At 38.4% G+C, this 17,839-nt stretch overlaps 1 protein-coding gene across 50 annotated transcripts in view; it reads left to right on the forward strand.

Annotated features, from left to right (window-relative positions):
- Nucleotides 1–16,557, forward strand: part of ZMYND11 (zinc finger MYND-type containing 11) — a 117,396-nt gene extending 100,839 nt beyond the window's left edge. For 26 of the 50 annotated variants that reach the window (XM_077945259.1, XM_077945277.1, XM_077945248.1 and 23 more), the window contains 9 exons: nucleotides 1,102–1,189; nucleotides 1,729–1,784; nucleotides 3,209–3,286; nucleotides 4,358–4,476; nucleotides 8,867–9,074; nucleotides 9,483–9,551; nucleotides 10,426–10,698; nucleotides 10,994–11,179; nucleotides 14,333–15,518. In XM_077945259.1, the coding sequence (XP_077801385.1) occupies nucleotides 1,102–1,189; nucleotides 1,729–1,784; nucleotides 3,209–3,286; nucleotides 4,358–4,476; nucleotides 8,867–9,074; nucleotides 9,483–9,551; nucleotides 10,426–10,698; nucleotides 10,994–11,179; nucleotides 14,333–14,455 (1,200 nt within the window). In that variant the 3' untranslated portion in view covers nucleotides 14,456–15,518. 50 annotated transcript variants of the gene reach the window in all.
- Nucleotides 16,558–17,839: the final 1,282 nt, after the last annotated feature.

The following is a 17,839-nucleotide window of genomic DNA, read 5'->3' on the forward strand; positions in this document are numbered from 1 at the left end:
AAGTAAAGCATAGAACTGATCTGCAGTCTTGGGAAACAATAAAATGAACAACAACAACAACAACAAAATATGGTTAGAAAAGTTAATTATTCTTAAAGGTCTTAATTTTACTGACTGTAGCTGAGGATTGCTTTAGTTTGTTCACGTCCAGTAACAAATTGCAACAAAATCCAGTAGAACACATAGACATATTTGCAGTCAGGGTTACTGAATTACTAATTTTGTGCCTCATGTGTCATGTTGGAAATTTAAAATCTTACGCTTGGTCATTATAGCCTATAGGGAGACCACAGTAATAATTTAAAATCATCTTATAAGTTTCCTTAGTCCCTGAGAAGGACTATAGCTGTATTATTTCAATATAAGATAAGGGTAAATGAAGGTTTTTCCCTTAAAGTAACTGGTAAATCCTGGAACAAACCAAGTAGTTTTAATTTTACCTCCTACCCCCAGCCATAGCCCCTTCTCCTAAACTGTAAGACCTCTACAGAATATGTAAGAACCCAGACATCCCTTCCTCCCCCACTGCCTTTACTCATGCAGGTTCCTTCCTGTTGAAATCCTCTAAGATTTGGCACAGAGAGGGACACCTGAGATATTATTTTTAAATTATTTATAAACCAATTCCTAGCCCCAATTCAGAATTACAAATATGTCTTAGTAGTTACGGTAAACTGTCACAGAGGCTAACAGTTCTGTTTTTCAATCTTGATCTTCCTGTGTTGTAAAGAATGACAGGTGTGTGCTTAGGGTCTCATCACCCACACTGGCCCAGGCATTCATGTGTTACAAAGCTTAGCAGCAGCTTTCTACATTGTTGTCAAATGAGATGTTCAAGCCATTAACGTTCACTCTGATAAATTAACGTAGTATCTGTGTGGCTGCAGATATCTGACCTGTCATGCTTCCTCATCCTGCATTATTAAAACCAGCCGCAGGTGGAGTTGTTGGTTTCTTTTACACACATTCTCTGTCAATACTGTGGGATGGCAGTAGTCATCCTGATGTCATCCTAGAAAAGTCTGCTTGTCCTATGAACTTAGTCCAGACAAGTGTTTTCATGGGTAACTCTCTTCGTCATTCTGTTTTTGCCCCCTGCAGAAAGTGAATGAAGGGAAATACCGAAGCTACGAAGAGTTCAAAGCTGATGCTCAACTGCTTCTCCACAATACCGTGATTTTCTATGGAGGTTGAATATTTTTGTGTTTTTTTGTATGCATTTTTAAACACACCATTTACATTCCATGTTGAACACTATCTTTCATAAAACATTACATTCAAAGAATTAATACCTTAATGATCTACAGTAAGTGATAATGTTAGAGTCTAAGGTTAGGAATATCTGGTGATACAGATTATAGAATGGACTGGCCAAAGATAAAATCATAGTATACTAAATGATGAAAACACAATTGTTCTTTACAGTTTTATATGTATTTGTTTTAGCTGAGAGGTTTTTTATAAGCACTATGATTAATTCTGATCATTTCCCCAGAAGTATCACATCATCCAAAGGTAAGGTCATGCTCTATACCTAGAGAATTAGTGGTTGTGTTGGATGGAAAGCAAAAGCCGCCTGTGTAATTTTATTTTGCTATTGTTATTTTAAATGGACATTTTGGTTTGAAATGGTAGATGTCTCCTTTTGCAGACTGAAGGAAAAGGATACTAACTTTGAATCTTGTATTTGCAGACTCTTGCTTATAGGTAATATGTTTTTAATTACAGCAGACAGCGAACAAGCTGACATTGCGAGGATGCTGTATAAAGACACGTGTCATGAGGTACTGTTCACTGCCTAATAATTGTACTCTTTCTATAACTGAAATTAATTTATTTCAGGATTGCACTCTTATCTACATTTTAATTGTACCATTTCCTTTAAATGTTTTTTATTGCTGGGTGTGGTGGCTCAAGCCCTGTAATCCCAGCACTTTGGGAGGGCAACTTGGGCAGATCACAAGGTCAAGAGATCGAGACCATCCTGGCCAACATGGTGAAACTCCGTCTCTACTAATAATACGAAAATCAGCTGGGTGTGGTGGCGCACGCTTGTAGTCCCAGCTACTCGGGAGGCTGAGGCAGGAGAATTGCTTGAACCTGGGAGATGGAGGTTGCAGTGAGCCAAGATAGTGCCACTGCGCTCCAGCCTGGTGACAAAATGAGATTCTGTCTCCAAAAAAAAAAAAAGTCTTTTATTTTCACGTTTGATGTAGATGGGAAATAATGCAAATAGAAAAATAATTCTCATGAAACTGGGAGTCAGATTTAGTTACTAATTAACTTCTACAAGGGAACTCTCAGCCACCTTCAGGACTGTTGCGTTAGCTACGTGCTGCATGCGAATGTGTCTTGCTGGGCAGATGTGCAGTAAACATTACCCTCTTGTAATGAAGGATCCAAATTTACATCCCTTCTAAACTACATAGGCAAAAAGCAAACCCAACCAAACAAAAATGAAGTGCATTTAAGGAAGTATATCTTTTGGTGGTCTTACTTAAAACACTCAGCCATATCATCTTTGCAAAAGTTCCTCAGTTTATACAAAAAGTTTTGTTTCTTGAATTCATTTCAAATTTGACTTTTGTTTTTATTTGTTCAATAAGCATTTAGTGGGTGCCTCCTATGTGCCAGGCGGTATGTGAGAAGGAGTAAAAGGTGATCACAGCAATAAGCATTTACTGGGTGCCTCCTGTGTGCCAGGCAGTATGTGAGGAGGAAAAAGGTGATCACAGTGCAGGCCTCCTGCTCATAGAGCCACATTCTGAAGAGGGAGACTGGGAAAAAGGAAAAAGAAACAGATAAAATATGTCTGTTTACAAGTTGTAAAAGAATGTTATGAAAGAAAACAAGGAACTAAAATAGAGAATGAGGCACAGGACTGCTGTGATTGGTAGCAGATGTTGTTACCTTCCTGAGGAATATTCAGTCTGAAGTGCTAACCAGTGAGGTCTGGGCAGGGCCCAGTCAGACCAGCCTCGACTTCTGTTCCAACTGGGGCCTGAGACCAGCGACATGGTTCTAAGAGGACAGTGACAGGGTCTTCAGTGCCATTTATTGAAAACTTTAAAATTTAAGCTTAAAAGATTAAGGAACAAAATTCAACACTATTTATGTATGTGAATGTTAATTGACATGGATACATTTTACATAGTTTAATGTGTATGTATGTTTTATGTAGGCTAAAGTAGTTTCTTTTCTTTTTCAGCTGGATGAACTGCAGCTTTGCAAGAATTGCTTTTACTTATCAAATGCTCGTCCTGACAACTGGTTCTGTTATCCTTGTGTATGTGAAATTTTGTGATTTTTGTTTTTTACCTCTTAAGTGTGTAACATACAGCTCTAACGAAGTTTACTTCCGGTTTGGTTAAAGATTATAATTTTCTTCCTAAATTTCTAAAATATCATAGTATATATGGGTTTAATGAGTATAAACAACTGAAATGAAAAAAAAAAAAACAGGGCTTGTTACCCATTTCTGATTTTAAAATGAGATATTGGATAAAAATAAATCTTGGGTCCTTATTCTTTTTGAGACAGGGTCTCACTCTGTCACTCAGGCTTGAGTACAGTAGTGTGATCTCGGCTCACCATAGCCTCGACCTCCCCCAGGCTCAAGTGATTCTCCCACCTCAGCCTCCAGAGTAGCTGGGACCATAGGCATGTGCCACCACATCTGGCTAATTTTTGTATTTTTTGTAGATATGGGGTTTCACCATGTTGCCCAGGCTGGTCTCAAACTCCTGAGTTCAAGCAGTCCTCCTGCCTCAGCCTCCCAGAGTGCTGGGATTACAGGCATGAGCCACCACGCCCAGCGTCTGGATCCTTTAACAAAGTGAATTTTTGTTTCTCTTTTCATTTTTTCATGAGAGACCTAAGGCTTTGCATTTGTCTGTAGCTGTAAAATTTCCCCAAAATGATATGGCTTCAAGCCGGGCACTGACAAAGGGAATTCTGAGCATTCTTGGCCAGCAGCCTTGGCTGCCTGAGAGAAGCCAGCCCTGTGAGACAGTGCTGTGCCAGCCTAAAATGTCCCCATTTCTAACAAATTCCCGGGGTGCTGATGCTGCTGGCCCCCCGGCTGCACTTGGCAAAGCGGGTGCTCTTGTCTGCCACCATCATGCATGTGGATGGCCTTGGCTTCAGGGGCAGCCATGCTCCAGTCCCAGCCTCTTACGAGGAACTCTGATGCCAATAGAAAAATCAGTCAATCCCAGAAAAAAAAATCTTGTGTTTAAGAGTTATGAAATAAATGTTTTAGAAATAATGGATTATATGTGGCTAGTTTAATATTAATGGTACACTTGCATTTAATACTTTAAAAGTAATATAACAAGGTAAAACATTTCATTTCCAGATACCTAATCATGAGCTGGTTTGGGCTAAAATGAAAGGTTTTGGGTTTTGGCCAGCCAAAGTCATGCAGAAAGAGGACAATCAAGTCGACGTTCGCTTCTTTGGCCACCACCACCAGAGGTAATTCGCGATCCCATGTTCAGTGTCACCGCCGTGCTTATTAAGTCCTTAAGTCTGATGATTTCTCCATCAGAGATGCATGAAGTTTATTTTAAATTGAAAAAAAAAAAAGGCACATTATGCAGCCAAGAATATGTTCCAAGATAAATTGTTTCCAGGTATTTTTCAGATACTGTTTAGTAAACAGGACATTTTTAATAACTGACACTGTTGAACTTCAGAAGCACATTAGTGCTAAGACTGAATTTATAGTACAATGGGCAGAAGGGCCTCAGAATGTGTCCATTCCATAAGACGGTAATGACATCACAGTTGCTCTAGCCATCTTCAAGGCTCAGTTAAAGACATAGACTAAAATCATCAATCTTGTGATCTCAGAATGTGTGTAAATACCTGAAGTGTGCATAAAAATAAGCCACAATAGGAATAAAGAATTAACATGCAATTTATTTGGTTCATTTAACACAGATACTGAGATAAGGTGAAAAAGTGACAGTAGTCAGCTACGCGATCTAAAAGTGATACTTTGCAAGGATTTAAATGAACAGCCCATGGGGCGTCTCCTGTCGTACCAGGAGGCTACTAGTGCGTAGAGAAGCTGCACAATGAGGGGCCTTACTCCTCCCTGTGGTAAAGTTTTACTTGGTCTTTATTTAATTTAAACAGAAGTGTAGTTATAAGAAACCTATAAATACTATAAATTTCCCAAAAGGTAGTTCTGTTCTTTCATAAGTAGATACACACTTACCTGACACTCTCATGTCAAGAAACATTAAATGATGATCCAATAAAATAACTCAATACAAAATGAATGTTTTAATTACATTATTATTAAGTGGTAATTTTTAACATACGCTTAATACCTTATACTCAGATGGTTTCAGTTTCTTATCAGAACAGGCAAGGAGGTAATGTATTTTTGGTAGGTTAGGGTAATTCTTTATGTGAGATTGTGTCCTTGCTTCACCGTCTTCTACCCTAATCTTGACACATTAGTCAGTTTCTGTGAGCCTGAGCAAAATAAGGGCCTCTTGTAAGAGTTTTTGTAAGGTTTAAAGAAATGTTTAGAGAGACTGAGCATAGTACCTAGCACACAGTGAATACTCAGTAAAGGTCAGCTTTTATAATACAACAAATACTCAAGGAATAATGGGGGACAGTTTGCTTCAATGTTTTTCACATTAAGTAAAACACAGTTAACTTAGAAAAAACAAGAATTCAGTTATTTTATAGCCATACTAATAGGAAAGAATAATCTGATAATTAGAACTTTTTATCTATATATTTTTCTTTTTCATCAACTTGCAAGTAGCTTTATAGTGTCTTCAACCGTGAGTGATATTAATAATGAGTTAACTGGTTAGATGTCATTCAGTACACTATGCAGAAAATATTTTTAAAGAATATTTAGGCTAATCTGCAGCAGTCCTAGTCTGTCACCTGAAGAGAGAATTAAAACATCAGATTGCATTTTTAGAGGTATTTTTTTTCCCTCAAGCTTCTTAGGTCCTAGAAGATTTTACCTAAATAATTCTAGATCGATGGGACTCTTAAGGACTTTATTTTAGAAAATAAGAGAGGTTGACAAACTATGTAAAATCATTTTCCTTTTTCCTGGATACAATATGAACAATTCGAAGTGACGGATTGGTTAGGATATACTTTATAGTCTACCATATTAGAATGTTTAAAAAATTTGATAAAATTATAATCAAGAATTTTTAATTATTTAAGCAACATATGCTCAAAAGTTCTAGTTGCTGAGGAGCCTCTGGTTGCAAGTTCTGGCTGATAATTATTCTTTGCTAGTCCATCATATTGTTACATGTAAGTGGGAGGAAAAAGAATGAATGGTTTTGTACCGTTCGTTTCCTCCCATACGCGCCAGCAGAATATGCTGCTCCTTCGTAGACGATGAGCACGTTGTAAATTTCCAGGAAAAGGGTCGAGTATGATTGTGTTTACATGTGAGAGCTGCTGCAGTGAGGTTTCTGTAGGATTTGCAAGATTTTGCCTGCCAAAGAAAGTAGCCGGTAAGACCTGTCTTAAGGAGGCTGAATCTTTTTGCTGCAAGTCACTGGTGGATGGCCCAAAACAAGAGGCCCTTATTTTGCTCAGGCTCACAGAAACTGACTAATGTGTCAAGATTAGGGTAGAAGACGGTGAAGCAAGGACACAATCTCACATAAAGAGTTACCCTAACCTACCAGGTACAGACAAAACAGAGCTAGAGCACTTTGGGCTCACTGACATCAGATCACAGAACCATTTTATTCTGCACGTATAGTCCGAGCATTGACAGACATAGAGCCAAATTAGACTCTTCCTCTTTTTATTAGGCTTACCTTAAATTACAGGGTGTTTGTTTGCTTTTTTTTTTTTTTTTTTTTTGTAGATCAGAGAGCATACCCTGTGATAATTTTTTAAACTGAAATCTGATTACCTACAGTACTGGAGTTGATTAAAAGAGAATAGAAGTACATCATGAACTGTGTGGAGGCTTTTTAAAGAACAAATGTGAATCCATTTTATTTAAGATAAATAAGGAAAATACCCCTGTAGATACAAGTTCAATCCAGGTAGTCAGCACTGCTTGTAACAGAATTCTCTCTTAAAAGCAAACTACTTTGAAAAAGTCAACAAACCCCTTTTATTGAATTCCTACTACGTAATAGGAAATCAATAAACATCTGTTGACTGGAAGAGTAAATATATTCAAAATCTAATGGCAAGAAACTCTTCCACAAGCATAATTTCATTTGCACTCTGCATTAGAGTTTAGTTTTTCAAAGTTCCGTTTACTTTGATATGGTTTTTAACAGAGCACTTATGCCAGATGAGATATAATTGATATAATATTCACCAATATATTTATAAATAATGTTATAGAACTTCACATCTAACAATTATAGCTGTTGTTAGCATCTAGTGATACAGATTACTATATATTTAAAATGTGCTTCTAGATTATAAAGTTTGGCTTGTACAAGGAAGTAGAAATCGTTATTTATGGCTGAGCCACATGTGTGATTCTCTAAGAGATTCCTTCAAAACAGTCACAGGCCCAGTATTTCTGGAGCTCTATAATTACAGGCCAGGGATGAAAACTGTGATATATATGCTTGTAGCAGGAAAAAAAATCTTTAACAGAAAACTGAAAAGCATAACTGTGTGTTTCTAGTACCATATCGCAACGTGTACTCTGCTGTAGAAAATGTCTGTTACTCATGCATCCATATAGTTTCCTACCTCATTTATGATGTTCCCTCTGCCTGGAATCTCTCCACTCACATTATCTGCTGTCTAAATCTTTATCTTCCAAGACCAAGGCCGAATAAAACGTTCTGACCACTCACAACCAAATGTCAACTCTTCCTCTCCATAGCACCCTCGAGTACCTTTACTACCTGCTGCATTGCATTATAATTATTCCTTAGTTCTTTCTGACAAAACTGTAAGTCCATCAAAGGCAGAGGCAATGTAGGAAGTGCCATCCTAATAATCAGAAGACCCGAGAGATTCCAACCACTACTAGTTTACCTTAACCCCTGTGGGCAGCGTCTCTTGCTGCCGTCAAATGAGGGAATGAAACTCAGGACCACGTAGACCCCATTCACTTTTCCATTCTTTGTAGTGCCCTCCCCTGGTACACAGTAAACATCTGTTGAATACAACATTTGGGATGTGTACGAATTTAAATCCAGAAAGAGACCAATGCCCAGGAAAAATGTTCTTGAATTTTTAGCATTCTTTCCAACAGAACCAAATATAGTTTTCATTCGCTAGTTTTAGATATGTATTGCACTTATGTTCACAGCTAACTACATTGTGGCTAAATAATAAATGGCTCTGCTTGTTAATTTGGTTTCTCTAATGAGTAGAGGCATGATGCAAATATGACTTACTGGATAATATTTTTAGATGTTCCCATTTTATGTATCTTGTGAAAATTTCTGGGCATTTTCAAGTGATTCTTTAGTGCTAACTGCAAATAGCTAGATAGGTTATATTAGTTTACAGTATTCAGAACAACAAATAACTTTAAAAGGACTTAGGAAGAATACAGATGTGAACTGTGACAAGCTAAGCTGATTAAATTGTGAACAATTGGGAGGCATTTGTGAATCGAATTCTGAGAACTTTTGTTGACTGTGAAAAACAAAACAAATCTCATTTATTTTCCACTTGGTAACTGTTTATTCAAGCCATGACGAAGCCTAAGTGATTGCGGTTTTTGCAATTGGCAGAAACGACAATTACTTTTGCACCAAGCTAACAGCTGAGAACTGCCATAGTCACACCTTATGGCAGGCAGGGTCCACTGAAGCCCTCGACCACCTTTCCTGCCATTTGGGGTGTTTCAAACTATCCCTTTACGTGTTTTTCCTAGGGCCTGGATTCCTTCTGAAAACATTCAAGATATCACAGTCAACATTCATCGGCTGCACGTGAAGCGCAGTATGGGTTGGAAAAAGGCCTGTGATGAGCTGGAGCTGCATCAGCGTTTCCTACGAGAAGGGAGATTCTGGAAATCTAAGAATGAGGACCGAGGTGAGGAAGAGGCAGAATCCAGTATCTCCTCCACCAGTAACGAGCAGGTGAGTGTGTCTCAGGAAGGAAGTGCCTATTCATTATTACTTTTAAATGCAGAAATCTTAGTGTACACTCCTCACTGTAATGAACAGATTTCGACATTTTCCTTCCCTTTTTTACATTTGTAAAGTGCTCTGCAAAAGTAAACCAAAACCAATTCAAATGAATACATAGATGTAACAATGACCTTGACCCTGCCAGTACCAAGAGAGTTAAGTCCAACTGCTCCTCCCTGAAGGTGCGCTAGCTCTTTCAAGCCAGAATAGTAATAAGTCAGTGGTAACTGAGTGGATGGAAGGATGCAAAAGGTAGAAATGTATTCACTTCTCACCTGTGGGTCCACTATGAGTGTTTTCAGCAGAGAAGTATTTCCTAGTGTCTGGAATAATATATTACTTTTATAATGCCCACAGCTAAAGGTCACTCAAGAACCAAGAGCAAAGAAAGGACGACGTAATCAAAGTGTGGAGCCCAAAAAGGAAGTAAGTTGCCCACCTCGCAGTATCCAGGTGGCAAATGAAACAGGAAATATTTTCAGAGTATTTTGTATTTTCAAGTATTTCAAAGACAATCACTCTTGGTGGATACTTGGAAATTCAGTTGCTGTCAATCGAATAATATCCATCAAGCTGAAACCAGTCTTCTGACTTCCCTGTCATTATCTGTTACCCTGGAATAGCATACATGCTCCAAGTCTCCATCTTAATTCAGCAGCCACTGACCAAAGCTTGGCTAAGTGGGAAGGGCACGTTGCTATTAATACATTTCCTGGGAGCTCTGATATTTTTCCTAAGTATTATTAAAAACAACACATTTATCCAGTATATCGGTTGTGCCAACATTTGAAAACTTGAAGGAGACTGTGGTTGAGCTCAGCCGTTTTAAGTGATATAAGCTCTGCATGTTTTAAAACTGTGTAAATCTGGACACATTTCAAACATATATTCAGTGAGAAGTGGTTTAGGCTTTTAGGAAATTTGTTAATCTAGTCCAATGAAGTGATTATAAGTTGACAATACTTTTTATATTCTATAAATTTTTATGTTTATTTTAAAAACAAAACTTACAGTATTAAGTAAAATTATAAATGAAGCTTATGTTTGTAATTGTAGCTGTTGTTAATTGTAGCTGTTGTTAATTGCATGTTCTTTTCATTCACTGATTGGGGGAGATTTGTTTATTTTTAAATTGTGGCAAAATATACATGAAATCTACCATCCTAACCATATTTTTTAACAGAAGTTTATTATATGGCTGTTTACGTATATCACTGTATTTTTAGCCTAATAGAGTAGTTCTTGAACTAGTGAATTATATTGCTTTGTTTTGCATCTAAACTCTTGTCTTACCTTTTAGGAACCAGAGCCTGAAACAGAAGCAGTAAGTTCTAGCCAGGAAATACCCACGATGCCTCAGCCAATCGAAAAAGTCTCCGTGTCAACTCAGACCAAGAAGTTAAGTGCCTCTTCACCAAGAATGCTGCATCGGAGCACCCAGACCACCAGTGATGGCGTGTGTCAGAGCATGTGCCATGACAAATACACGAAGATCTTCAATGACTTCAAAGACCGGATGAAGTCGGACCACAAGCGGGAGACAGAGCGTGTTGTCCGAGAAGCTCTGGAGAAGGTAATGCTTGTCGCCACACTGGGTGCCCCGCTGCAGCCGGCACTCCTGTCATGGTTAGGCTCCTTTTACTCATGCAGCAACCCAGTAGCAGCTTTTAAATGTAGCAATAGAATGACACCAGTATCTTTTATAGCATTTCAAGTAATAACGATACTTTTCTCACCTAGATTTTTTACACATGTAATGAAGGGGAAAACGGTACCTCATGCAAGTAGGACCGACGTGTTAATTTGTCCCGTTGTAGGCGGTCTGTGTGCGTCGTGCGCTCTTACTGTGGGTTGTCTTTTCATTCCAGCTGCGTTCTGAGATGGAAGAAGAAAAGAGACAAGCTGTCAATAAAGCTGTGGCCAACATGCAGGGTGAGATGGACAGAAAATGTAAGCAAGTAAAGGAAAAGTGTAAGGAGGAGTTCGTAGAAGAAATCAAGAAGCTGGCAACACAGCACAAGCAACTGATTTCTCAGACCAAGAAGAAGCAGTGGGTAAATACCAGCCTTTTTTAGACTGTTATTTCTGAAAACGTACCACAGGTATGATGCCAGTTTATTCAGAAGGTAGCTGTGGCACGTGCAGAAGATGTTTCTGAAATAAGATCAGATGTGAAGTGGTCAGCTTTAGTTTTTAAAATTTTATTAACAGTCCTATGATCTCTCAACCCCAGATCCCGTATTACTGTGTACTGCTCAGGATTATTTTGTTAAATTGAGATTATAATACCTTATTACATATTTATTACAATTAACTTATATAATTTCTCCATCTATGCAAATATTTTATTTGGGCAAATTGGCTGGCCCTAACTTTTACCTGGTGATTTCAGATGGGTAACAGCCAAATGGTGAAATTATAAATGTAATTATCACAATAAATTAAAGAGTTTCAGATTTCCCTGCACTTAACATTTATGCATTAGATTTTGTTAAAGAAATCAATTATTTTTACTTTATAGTAGTGACATTTCACTGGTCTCTAACTACCCTCCCTTATACCTGACCAGCTAGTGTCATTTGTCGTCATGTCCGGCTCGCGAGTCTCATCCTCCCCACCAGAGCGGGAGCTTCTGAGTACACAGCATCCAAGTGCTCATCTTACAGTCGCCACAGTGCTCAGTGAATTAGGGAAAAGTTTTGCTCCCGAAAGCTCATAACTTGGTTTCAGTTGACTATATAAAGTTCTGTGATAAACTTTAATTCTTCATTTTATCCAGCCTATATTATAAATACACATAAACTCTTCATGAAAGAAATATTTTTAAATCTGTGACAAAGATTTGGCAAGAAGGAAAAGAGAAACTTAGCATATAATTTAGAAGAATACATGAAGATAACTTGGTAGGAAGAGGTGGTGAATAACAAAATAAATATTGTTAACAAAAGACCAGGCAATCTGTGGAGGGAAAAAGAGAGCTTTATTTTCTGTTAAAAAAACAGCCTGCACATTGGGTGGCACAGCCTTCAGTACAAGTGAAAGTGTGCTCTCCGAAGAAGAAAATTTCCATATTCTTTAAGAAATTTCATTGGTGCTAGTAAAGTTTTGAGGAGCTGACAAGCTCTGATTGGTGACGGATGGCAGTCGGCAAAACTAGTCTGAGAGTTGCAGCCAACATTTTGTGTTCCAAGTGCTTTTCCCCCCAGCTCCTCAACTCAGTTTTAGTTGGGTATGACAAGAATGACTGAATTTGTGTGATCAACTCTCACAATATCATTAGATAGGAATTAAGGTATGCTCAAGATAACAGAAGCACAACACCCAAAGACGCTCATGCCTGTAGTCCCAGTGCTTTGGGAGGCCAAGGCAGAAGGAGTGCTTGAGCCCAGGAGTTCAAGGTTGCAGAGAGCTGTGATCGCACCACTGCACTCCAGCCTAGGCGATGGAACAAGATCCTGTCTCTTAAAAAATTTTTATGAGTAGAAATCTCTTAAGTTTACTAATAAAGAATCAAGAAAATGGGAAGAAGAGGCCATAATTATAAAACTGTCTTTTATAGCACTTTACCATTTGTGAAATAGCTGAAGTGGGTATTTTTGTACTCTAAGATGAGGAATTTAAGACCTATTAAAAACCCAGTTGGCAGAGCTGAGCTTTGTGTGCTCATCACATTGGGTCTAGTAGACTACTAAAAGGGTTAGAATTCTTTCTTCTTGGCCAGGCTCCATGCTCACGTCTGTAATCCCAGCACTTGGGGAGGCCGAGGCAGGCAGATCACTTGAGACCATGAAACTCCATCTCTACAAAAAATACAAAAATTAGCCGGGCATGGTGGCGTGTGCCTGAAACTCCAGCTACTTGGGAGGCTCAGGCAGGAGAATCTCTTGAACCCAGGAGGTAGAGATTGAAATGAGCTGAGATTGTGCCACTGCACTCCAGCCTGGGCAACAGAGTGAGACTCTGTCTCAAAGAACAAAAGAATTCTTTCTTCCCAATTACATCTTTCATTGTTGTAAGAAATAGAATAGTATTACAGGACAGAAAGCATGTAGGCATGCCAGATGCCGAATAATGGATGTCACGAGAAACATAGATGCATCTATTAAATATACCCATAGAAAGGGGGAAATTGAAAACGGATGAATACACAAAGAAAGAGTAGGTACTTGGGGGAAGGGATGGTGGTGCTCTGTCAAGTCTTAAAGATGAGGAAACTAAGAAGTTAAATAGCTCGATCTGAAGCCGTGTGACCAGTGGGTGGCACAGACCCCAGATGTGAATCCCGACACGCCTCACTCAAGCTGTTTCCAAAATTCACTCTGCACCTTTCTAATGGGGATTTTACTGAAGGTGCAATTGCTGAAATAATAGATAATAATGCATACGATACACAATCAGGAAGAAAATTAGAATTTTTAGTATCAAATGTAGGCTATTCTCCCTCCAGGGCTCTCACCAGCCATCAGATCTGCATGTGTCTATCTACAGAACTTTCATATTTATACTGATCTGTTGTCAAGTGTTTACATTCAAAACAGTCTCTCATCTTCCTTGCCTCACTGTGGGTGTTTGTTCATGATACTACCATTAGTTCACCAAGCCAGCTTGGAACTTTAGCTTTACTTTTTTCACTGTTCTTCCATGACCAGAGTTCAACCACGGTACTATGGACCCTTGCACTAGAACATTCTTCGGGGGAGGTGTACATTGTGGGATGTTTAACAGCATCCCAGGCCTCTGTCCGCCAGTAGTACCTTCTGCCCCAAAGTTGTGACAGTCAAAAGTATCTCCAGACATTGCCAAATAAGATGAACACTGAGACTTGGCCACTAGATTTGAGGTTGTAAGTGACCTTGCTAACAGCGTATTAGTGGCATGGGATGAGTAATGACTGCAGCGTAGCTGGAAAGGGATGTGAAGTCAAGGGCATTTTAAGAAAAGAAACGGGAATGACCCCCATAGAGATGGAAAAAACAGTGGTGTCAGGTACCACCTGACAGCAGCTTGAGTTTGCTGACAGCCGGGCACGAGCTACAGTCATCGCAGCGCTCCCTTTCCATCTGCTGTGCATAAAACGTATTCAGATTCCACAAAGGGTCGAGCCAGAAAGATCTGTTAAAAGCACCACCTCAGGAGTCTGCCGTTTTAACCAGTCTCTTAGACATCCACACCCCAGTCTAAAGACTGCCCCGATTTCTTCCCCGCAGTGCTACAACTGTGAGGAGGAGGCCATGTACCACTGCTGCTGGAACACGTCCTACTGCTCTATCAAGTGCCAGCAGGAGCACTGGCACGCGGAGCACAAGCGCACCTGCCGCCGGAAAAGATGAAGCCGGCCCTTCCGGAGTCGCCCCAACGATCACTCTTTCCAGACACAGCGGTTTTTCTTTCCAAGAAGCCAAAATTGTTTAGAATTTGCTTCCCATTTTGCACCAGCCTTTAAACACTTTTCGTGAAGAAATTTTGCACAGTAGTTTAAATCTTTTGTTAATGCTCCTCCGAAGTTTTTCAGGGGGTAAAAGTAACATCAGTGGAGGGTATTATTTTAAATAAATTTTAATTGAGAATTTGTTGCATTTTCAGCAAATTTTAAAACATTTTTAGGTTTTACAGAGATTTTAACCTTTAAACAACAGATCTTTAAACAGGTGAATACAAGTGAGTTTAACAAAGAAACATTTAGAATAGATCTGAATGTAAGAACTACAGAACTGTTTCAGAAATAAAACATACTACCTTGATGTGACATTTTTTTCTTAACCTTGTTGAGCTGGTTTTGTTCAGCTTAATTTACTGTTCAAAGGCATTATCTGTTGGTCACACCAGTGGGTATATGATTGAATTTAGGGAACAGGGTTGACACAGCAGGGCTAATCCTGCATATTTTTTCTTAAATATTTCCCAATTGTGTTTTTCATTATTTCTTTTCAATATATAACTTTTATAACAAATTATTAGCTTTGATCTTGTAGTTTAAAATTGCAGGGAACTGGGGTAATCTTTTACTGAGCTGGATCTTAGAGAAAATGAATATTTAAATTTTAAAGTTTGCACATTTCATCTTTGTCCTAACATGAGTGCTTGTAACAAAATAAACAACAAAAACAAAGAGCCAAAAACTACCTTTATCCATATGTGAAATTACAGATGAGGCATACAAATTTATTTAATGCTTCCCTTCCCTTCCCACATATCATCTCACTGCCTATTATCTGGTGTCACCTCATGTATTGTAAGTTAATACTAAAAGAAGAGAAAGCACTTAAGTTTCACAGAAGCCGTTATGTTTGTAGTAATGGGTCATTGCCTACTAATGAACTCCATCACTGTACACAGAATGAAGAATAATGCATGTTAATTTTCTTGTATTAAAGATGCCGTGATTTGTAAAAAGTCTGTATTTTGCGGAATGTCTGGATTAAGAAGCATTACCAATAGGAATGGATCGATAGTTGAATAATGATTTTTTATACATAGATATATAAAATACAGCCAGGAAAACTTAAATTTCTTTTAAAATATCTCACAGTTTATGTGTTTTTTTTTAAAGACTGATCTTAGAACAAGTCAAATTCCCATTTATCATTTAGTTATTTTTTGAGGTTAGAGAAATAATTTGTAAATATTTATTTAGACCTTTGATATTTATTAAAGCAATTACTCACAATGGAAGTGAAAGAATCAGGAGAAAAGCCTTTTAAAAAGTTTTCTCCAGGTTTGTCAGGGTCACTCTAAAGATAAAAATGTAACTAAGTCTTCTGTGAAATATCCATCTAATCTTGATGCTGTTGCAGATGGTGGTGACACAAGTTAATTGACAAACTACTGCCAAATGGTGCACAATATTTTGTAAAAAGTACCCAGTAGCCCCATTTCATACAATGTTCCTAAATTACGCAGTGACTTGGCATCATCGCTCCCTCCTTGTTGCTGTGTAATTGGAGTTGCCACAGTGTGTGGCGCTGATGGACGTGTCAGAACCGAGAACACTTAACCTTCTTTGATTGTTTTTCAAGTTTTAAGACTTCGATCCACCCCTATGAGAGCAAGTAATTGTGGAAATATTTTTGGTGTAAAATCATTCCAGAGTATGTAATATTTAACTGATAGCTGCATGAAAGTGAGATTCGTGTTACTTTGGCTTTTTTGTCTCTGTTGACACGGTTGCACATTTCCAAGTTACTACAGCGTGAAAACTGTGTGTTTAAAAAAAAAAAAAACAAAATTAAAAAAAGAGATTGTGGCCTGGTTTTGTAAAAGTTTTAGGTAAAATTACAATTGATTGTTTTAGGAATCATTATTAAAAATTTTCTGCAAATCATAAAGCTATATCGAGGTGTTGAGCTTAGCCACTATGCACATTGTAATTATTCATTGTGGCTGTCCAGTTCTATGATGCATTCTGGCATTTTGTAAGCTGCTCTGACTAGCAATATATAGATTCATTTAATGTGTTAACATTGGTTAATAAATGTATTTAAAAAAAAAACTAGCTTTAGAAATTTATTTAGTCTAGCCCCTGTATCCAACCAAATACTACTGTTGCTAAATGTTGGTCATATACTGTGGCTCACTCTTTGGTGACTATTTAACTTTATATAAAATCAGTGTGTTAAACATCATTCATTCACCTAAACATATAAATTGAATTTACTTTCACCAGATCTCAAAAAGACCATACATGATATAAAAACGAGAGGATGATGATTGTATCAGCTGCATATCAATTATTGCAAATCAGCCTGAAAAACAGACAACTCAGAATGGAGCAGATTCTTAATTGGAAGCCAGCTGAGGCTTACCCTTTGCTGTTTTCATCTCCTTGTTGGTATGGTGGTTGCAGATAGTTAACCAGCCCCAGTTCTTAGTGCCAACATTAACCCAGCCTTAGTCGGTACTCTCTGGTTTTCATCATTCATGCCCTGTAGATGCATCACAACTGAGATCAGATGGTTTAGGTCTGAATATTAAAGTCCCAGTTACTGTAGGATTGTAAAGTTTCCAACAGTAGTAGTAGTAGTCTATTCATCCTCATTTTGTCTTTCTTCTTCTAGATACATTTTCCTAAGCAACAGGTTTACTGGTCCTCACTTAAAAATAAGGTGTCGGCCAGGCACAGTGGCTCATGCCTGTAATCCCAGCACTTTGGGAGGCCAAGGTGGGCAGATCACCTGAGGTCAGGAGTTTGAGACCAGCCTGGCCAACATGGTGAAACCCTCTCTCTACAAAAATACAAAAAAAAAATTAGCCAGGCGTGATGACAGGTGTCTGCAATCCCAGCTACTCGGGAGGCTGAGGTGGGAGAATCGCTTGAACCCGGGAGGCGGAGGTTGCAGTGAGCCGAGATCGCCCCATTGCACTCCAGCCTGGCGACACAGCGAGACTCCGTCTCAAAAAAAAAAAAAGGTATCACTTGTCACTTTATGAAATGCCAACTCTGATTCTAGACCTTAATTATTAGAATTGTGTTCTAAAATAGTCTTTTCAATTAAAAAAATGTCAGTTGACAAATACGAAACCCGCATCTATAATACATGAGTATCACTAAAAATTTTAGTCATTGATGACAGCAAAATGAAAGAAGGCCTCTAGGAGGGCGTATGGAGTGAATGAAGTGACAAGGTTGCTTCAGTAATTGGGGGCAGACGAAATTGAAGTAGTGAAGCAAGTGACTGAGAGAATAAAAAGCAGTTTGCCACTTTCCAATATAAAAG

Source organism: Macaca mulatta, chromosome 9 (assembly GCF_049350105.2).
Source record: "Macaca mulatta isolate MMU2019108-1 chromosome 9, T2T-MMU8v2.0, whole genome shotgun sequence".
Classification (NCBI taxonomy): domain Eukaryota; kingdom Metazoa; phylum Chordata; class Mammalia; order Primates; family Cercopithecidae; genus Macaca; species Macaca mulatta.